This window comes from Nicotiana tabacum, chromosome 17, assembly GCF_000715075.1.
Source record: "Nicotiana tabacum cultivar K326 chromosome 17, ASM71507v2, whole genome shotgun sequence".
In the NCBI taxonomy this organism is placed as follows: Eukaryota; Viridiplantae; Streptophyta; class Magnoliopsida; order Solanales; family Solanaceae; genus Nicotiana; species Nicotiana tabacum.
In genome coordinates, this window is record NC_134096.1 from 17,810,723 (window position 1) to 17,816,980 (window position 6,258).

Below are 6,258 nucleotides of genomic sequence, written 5' to 3' on the forward strand. Positions count from 1 at the left end.
AGAGTTAATTGATAAACTTAGAAAATAAAGCAAAGTAAAATTTTAGATTTTTTATATTTATGTTATAATTAATAATGTGTATTGTGCAATATAATATATATTTCGGTACGATATCGATATTTCAGAATTTTATTTCAAAATACCAAATATCATACCCAATACCATTTTTTTAGAAAAATAAACCAAATACCAAAATATAGAATACCAAATAACAAAATTTTCAGTTTCGATACGGTAATTCGATATTTACCAAATTATGCACGGCCCTAATTTTCTTCCCCTGAAAAGCGAATTACATACTTACACTTCCTCTTTTAGACACTATTTTTTTATTAGTTATTCCAAAAATTGATATATTATTATATTATAATTTGACATTAAACTTCTCAGTTTACTCTCAACTAATGTAATGCTTGAAATTTCTATACACACATAAATTTCATGGCATATTTTAAAACACAAGATCCAATATTCTTTCTTAATCTCTTGTACCCAATGAAGCTACGGCACAAAAGTTAAAACGTTGGGGGTAATTGTTCGCATTAGTTCTGGTAAGCAAAGGCGCAATCTCCTTTGCACAATCTTTTATTCACATTTTTTGAGAATTTCGACAGCTCCTATGCAGATTAAAGGCAAAATTGTGTGTCTAGAAGTCAAAAGTAGCTCAACTGCGCTCGCCTGTGATAGTGATACGGATACCAAGCTGGTCGATTAAGTAGAAAGTGTTATGCCTGTCTTTTCATTTACAGAAGATTAGCATCCGCTGCGTAAAGATGATACGCACAGATCGATAACGCAAATATCTAAGTTAATGCAAATTTGCAAGTCTAAAGTGAGCTTGAATTTTATCAAGAAATAATTTAAAACACAAAAAATGCACATAATTGCTTCACAGCCTGATTTAAGCATCACAAATTTGACTCTGATATCTATTCAAACAACGAATCAAAGCTACCTTCCACACGACTAGCTAAGAAAGAATTATATGACTCTATACAGAGTGAAACACCAACTATGGTCATTAATCGTGTGTACAAACCAATTCAAACAAGGATCACTATTAAATAACCAGACAATATTCAAATAATCCCTCTTACTGTGAAATATCCTGAGCAGAAAAGATTAGATTATCAATTAAACAACTTTCACGACATACCCAATTCATAATTAGCTATACTTTCTACCAAATACACTTGAAAAGCAAAATTAATACAAATAGTTTAGATAATAAAGAAGACAGAAATAAGGACCAAGCAATTACTATTCCTTGAATATGTAAGGGAGAATAACATCATCAACCTTACCAAAAGCTAAGCACCCCTAAAACAGAAAGACAGCAAAAGTACAAATCTATAATAATTACCCACAAAACCCCTAATTTGACAAATCTAACCCCCAAATCCGTAAAGAGTCCTACCCTGCCTCTTGAGCGCATAAACAACATCCATAGCAGTAACAGTCTTTCTCCTAGCGTGTTCTGTGTAAGTTACAGCATCACGAATCACATTCTCCAAAAATATCTTCAACACCCCACGTGTCTCCTCGTAAATCAAACCAGAAATACGCTTTACTCCTCCCCTACGAGCCAAACGCCGAATTGCAGGCTTAGTGATACCCTGAATGTTGTCCCTTAATACTTTTCTGTGCCTCTTTGCTCCTCCTTTGCCCAATCCTTTGCCTCCTTTGCCTCTTCCTGACATTTCGAGTAAAGATTTTGGGGGTTTTGAAATTTGAACTTGATATGGGAAGAAATATTCTTGATTCGGATTTTGATGAATGGGTAATTAGGAGTTGGGCCTTATATATAGCTGATTGTTGTTGGGGTTGCGGAGAGGTTTGAATCGTGGCCGTTGGTATCTTGGAGATTAAGGTGATGATTGGACGGTTACGAGTGTCGATCCGTGTGAGAGGAGGAAAGTGTATATGACTCGTTGATTAAGTGGAGATCGAAGGTGGGGAGTGATTCTTTTATGATAGTGTTCGGATTGTGCTTTTTGGTGAGAGGAACGAGGTACACTTTTGGCTTAGTCAGAAATCTATCGAACCTTACTCATTAAATATTGTTTTTATTATTTTAATATTTAAGTATTAAGATACTCATTAGTAGTATTTGAAACTCTTGATTTTGAATACTCCCTCCACTCAATTAATAAATGATCAGTTTGTTTTAGGTACGCTTATTAAGAAAATATTAAATTTTATATAAAAGTATCTAGTATGACTAAATTATTTTTAATTAAATATTAATATGAGGAGTAAGAAAAATTTTTAGAAATATACACATAAGGGTAAAAGAATAAAAATAAATTAATTTTTTTCTTAATTACATAAATAGATATTTATTTTGAACCAAAATAAAAAATAAATTGGTCATTTATTGTGAATCGGAGTAAGTAATATTTTAAGTGAAATAGATTCGCAAATCTTCTGTTATTACTAAAAAGAAAATTCACGCGAAATTTATGTTCAAACACTATAATTTTAATACCTTTCTTCAACTTCTACTTCAAATATTCTTTTTCCAATTTCAATTACTCGTATATATTTTTATACATCTATTAATCTAGAAATACCCTCTCTCTTTTGTTTTTATAAAAAAGAATGAAAATGTTCAATTCAGAAAATTGAGATTTAAACTCGTGGTTGTTATGAAAATAATTATAACATGGATGTCTATTTATTACTCCGCTATAAATAATCTTCCTGAAGAAGATTAATTTTTTAGTACTCTATTGAAGTTTATCTACAAGCAGCTGATGCATGCAGGTTGCAAGCAACTCAATGAATAATTTGCAACAGCTTCTTATTAAACAAGCAGGTTGCAAGCAGCTCATGCACACAGTTTACAAGCAACTCAAGAAAAGCCTCGCAGATGCTTCCTGAAAAGTTTCGCGGTTGCTTCCTTTCTTCTATGAATAGAGGAGTTTTCAGTTTATTATGTACATTAGTTTGAAGTTGAATAAAAATATCAATCTCCCTCTATACTTGTCTTCGATTTATTTACTTTACAGTCTTTATTTTATAACACGTTATCAGCACGAAACTCTGTCATTTTGAGCACTTACATCGAATTTAATTCTATTTCAGTGTTCATCTCCGATGTAAGGCGACACTCTTATGTCCGTGGTCAGATCTTGTTCATTCCGAGCATCATAAGAAAGATTATATCCTTGAGGTTGTGAGTTTTTCTTTTTGGCAGTAGTGATGCAGATATCACTTACATATGGAGTGGCCAAATTTGTGTAATTTAATTTGAGCTTTTTGCTTATATTTTAATGTTTTTATCATCGATTGCTTGGTTATATGTTACGTATACAATACCTATTTTGGTATTTGTTTTCATCCTTATTATCTTAATAAAGGATTACAAAGTGGATAATATTGTTAGATCCACTTAAACTCCAGCAGAGTTTGCAAGAAATATACAACCACCAGAAGTAGTTATATTTCGTATATCTCATTGTAACTAAATTTTGTTAACCACTAGAAGTGATAATTAGGCTTTCTATGGTTATAATTAAAGATAAGCTAGAGAAATATTCTCTATATTACATGCACGCCTCGATTTTCTCCTGAAGTAGTAAATATTTTAAAAGAGGTTGAAGCATCACAATTTGATGTGATTAATGCGCGTTCAGATAATTATGTTTGATTTTCGAAAGATGAAATTTTTTGATAAATATTAATCTATTCCCTGAAGTGAATGTGATAATATTAATAAAGTCATAAATATGAACGCGCTCTTGTTGTAAATATATTACAATTCACCTCCAGAAGAGTCAATATGATTGAGAGAATATATACTCAATATTTCGTATTTTAAATTTGCTCCTGGAAAAGTAACACAATTGGCTCCTGAAGTAGGAAAATATTATGAAAAGGTATTTTTTTGTGCTTAAATAATTATTTTATATAGTTTATTTGATTATGATTTTCTCTTATGATACCAGAAGTGTCGGAGCAATATTTGATAGTACAAAATGTATCAACAACTCGTGAAGAGCTAATTGTTTGTCTAGAAGATACATGGCACTAGTAGTGTCTGATAAATATTAGATTGTGGATAATAAAGGAAGCCTCTCAAAGAGCTTATATATAAATATGCCATTCATATTATATGATTATGGTCAAAATATTTGTAGTAAACATTAAGTTGACTAATACAAATGGCTATCATATTGAGACTACAAATGACTGAAAGATTGAAAATCTTCATGCTTCCACAATCATAGGAGGTAAAATAATATATATGTTAGAAGTGACCCGCCTTATTATTAAATTTGTACTATATCATGTATCACAATAAACCAGAAGTTTACTAATTCAAAAGCAATCACAATAAATCATAAGTTTTACTGAGGTAAAAGTAGCTACAGTAAATGAGAAATTCGCTGATACAAAAATAGCCACAGTAAATCAGAAGTTTACTAATGCAAAAGTTTATGCCATTGTAAACAAGAAGCTTACTAAGAGATATCACATGCCATGATAAACTTGAAGTTTTCATTTGCCATTTTTAAATGAGCTATTTGAGAATTAAGATAAGCATATTCTGGAGAACTAGAAGATTCTTCAAGAATTCTCTTGTGTTGCTTGTTCTCATAATAAATTGATTATACCAGTTAAAGTTGGGACTAAAATTTCCGAATTCTGGAATATATAAAAGGTGAATATGGTCCCATTCACATATCATGTGAACCATTTATAGATGCATATATGAGATGGTTACATGTGTGTTTATTGTCAATCTGCAGTTTGGCATTTGAAATTACCTTTCTCAATTAAGAGCATAATTTTCAGATTATGAAATCAAGATAGTTCATCTTGATGATGCTGGTTTATATCCAAGCTAGTTTAGCATTGAATACCTCCTATTGATGGCTGAACTATTGCTTATGAGAACAAAGCCTCATGTGTTGGTCTAAGATTTTCTAAATTGCATACAACAACACGTGTATGCATTAGACCAACAAAATATGATAAGTCCTCCCCTCACAATTGGTTTAGGATCAGAAACCAAATATTTTTACTATCTAATAACTTTTGATATGTGGTATATGATTAATTTTCCTACCACAATACACAAAGATAGGTTTCCCAAAGAAGATTTGGGATATGGGTTAGTTTTTCTAACATTAGGGGGATGGAATAAACAACTCGAAAATATGTTATATGAATCGAATTATCATTAATATGATCCTCACTTAGAAGATAATTCAAGTTAAATGCAGAAGCATTTGCTTATCCAAAATTAAATATCATATTTCAGCTGCAAATGCTCCTATTAAAATTAAAGCCCCCGAATGATAAAGTTTACTGCATGCATGAAGCGTAGTAAACCGATCGGTTCCAAAGATAACAATCCTTGAAAAGTAATAGGAGCAAATGATCATAATGAGGAGGAAATGAGCTCTAGAAGAGCCCACGACATAACATTTCATGAAACTCCAGAAGAAGTTCAGGTACCTGAAAATAAAAAAAGTGATGAGATCTCAACAAGTTATGTCACTTAGGAATCAATACAAAAATGATCGTCGACGATATATTTGATACAATATAGTGCACAATATTGTGAGGATCAGACCTGTAGTCCAGACACCTGAAGATGTCATACCATTTAGATGCAAGTCATAACCTACATGACTCATTTGATCAAATTTATGTAAAGATCTCTCGAGGATTTAAAATGCTTGAAGCATATAATTAAAAGTCTCGAGAAATGTACTCAATCAGATTACAAAAATCTTTGTATGAATTAAAATAATCGGGGAGCATGTGGTATAATCGCCTCACTGAATTGATGAATGAAGGTTATATAAATGATGGCATTTGTCCATACGTTTTTACAAAGAAAACAGCATCAGAGTTTGTTATACTTATTATTTATGTTAATGACGTAAATATCATAGGAACTCCAGAAGAGCTCCAAAGGGAAAAACTCTGTCTTAGTATGCAAATTGAATATTTAGCAGACGGGATCTTTATTCATCAATTTGTCTATACAGAAAATATCTTAAAACGCTTTTACATGGACAAAGCGCACCCATTAAGTACACCAAATGGGTGTTCGGTCACTTGAAGTGAATAATGATCTGTTCTGACCTCCATAAGAGGATGAGGAACTCCTTGGTCCTGAAATACTCTACCTCAGTACAATTGGTGCACTTGTGTATCTTGCTAATGCTAACAAAGGTGGTGCAGATCATATTGGTTATGCAGATGCATGTTATTTATTTGATCCCCATAAAGTTCGATCTC

At 31.8% G+C, this 6,258-nt stretch overlaps 1 protein-coding gene across 1 annotated transcript; it reads right to left on the minus strand.

Moving 5' to 3' along the window:
• Positions 1–1,246: 1,246 nt before the first annotated feature.
• On the minus strand, positions 1,247–1,781 carry LOC107816714 (histone H4). The gene has a single exon (XM_016642461.2). The coding sequence runs from the start codon at positions 1,698–1,700 to the stop codon at positions 1,389–1,391; it is 312 nt and encodes a 103-aa protein (XP_016497947.1). The 5' UTR covers positions 1,701–1,781; the 3' UTR covers positions 1,247–1,388.
• Positions 1,782–6,258: the final 4,477 nt, after the last annotated feature.

Bases quoted from the DNA above. Each gene is read 5' to 3' on its own strand.
- LOC107816714 (XM_016642461.2), bottom strand. From the start codon at position 1,700: ATGTCAGGAAGAGGCAAAGGAGGCAAAGGATTGGGCAAAGGAGGAGCA.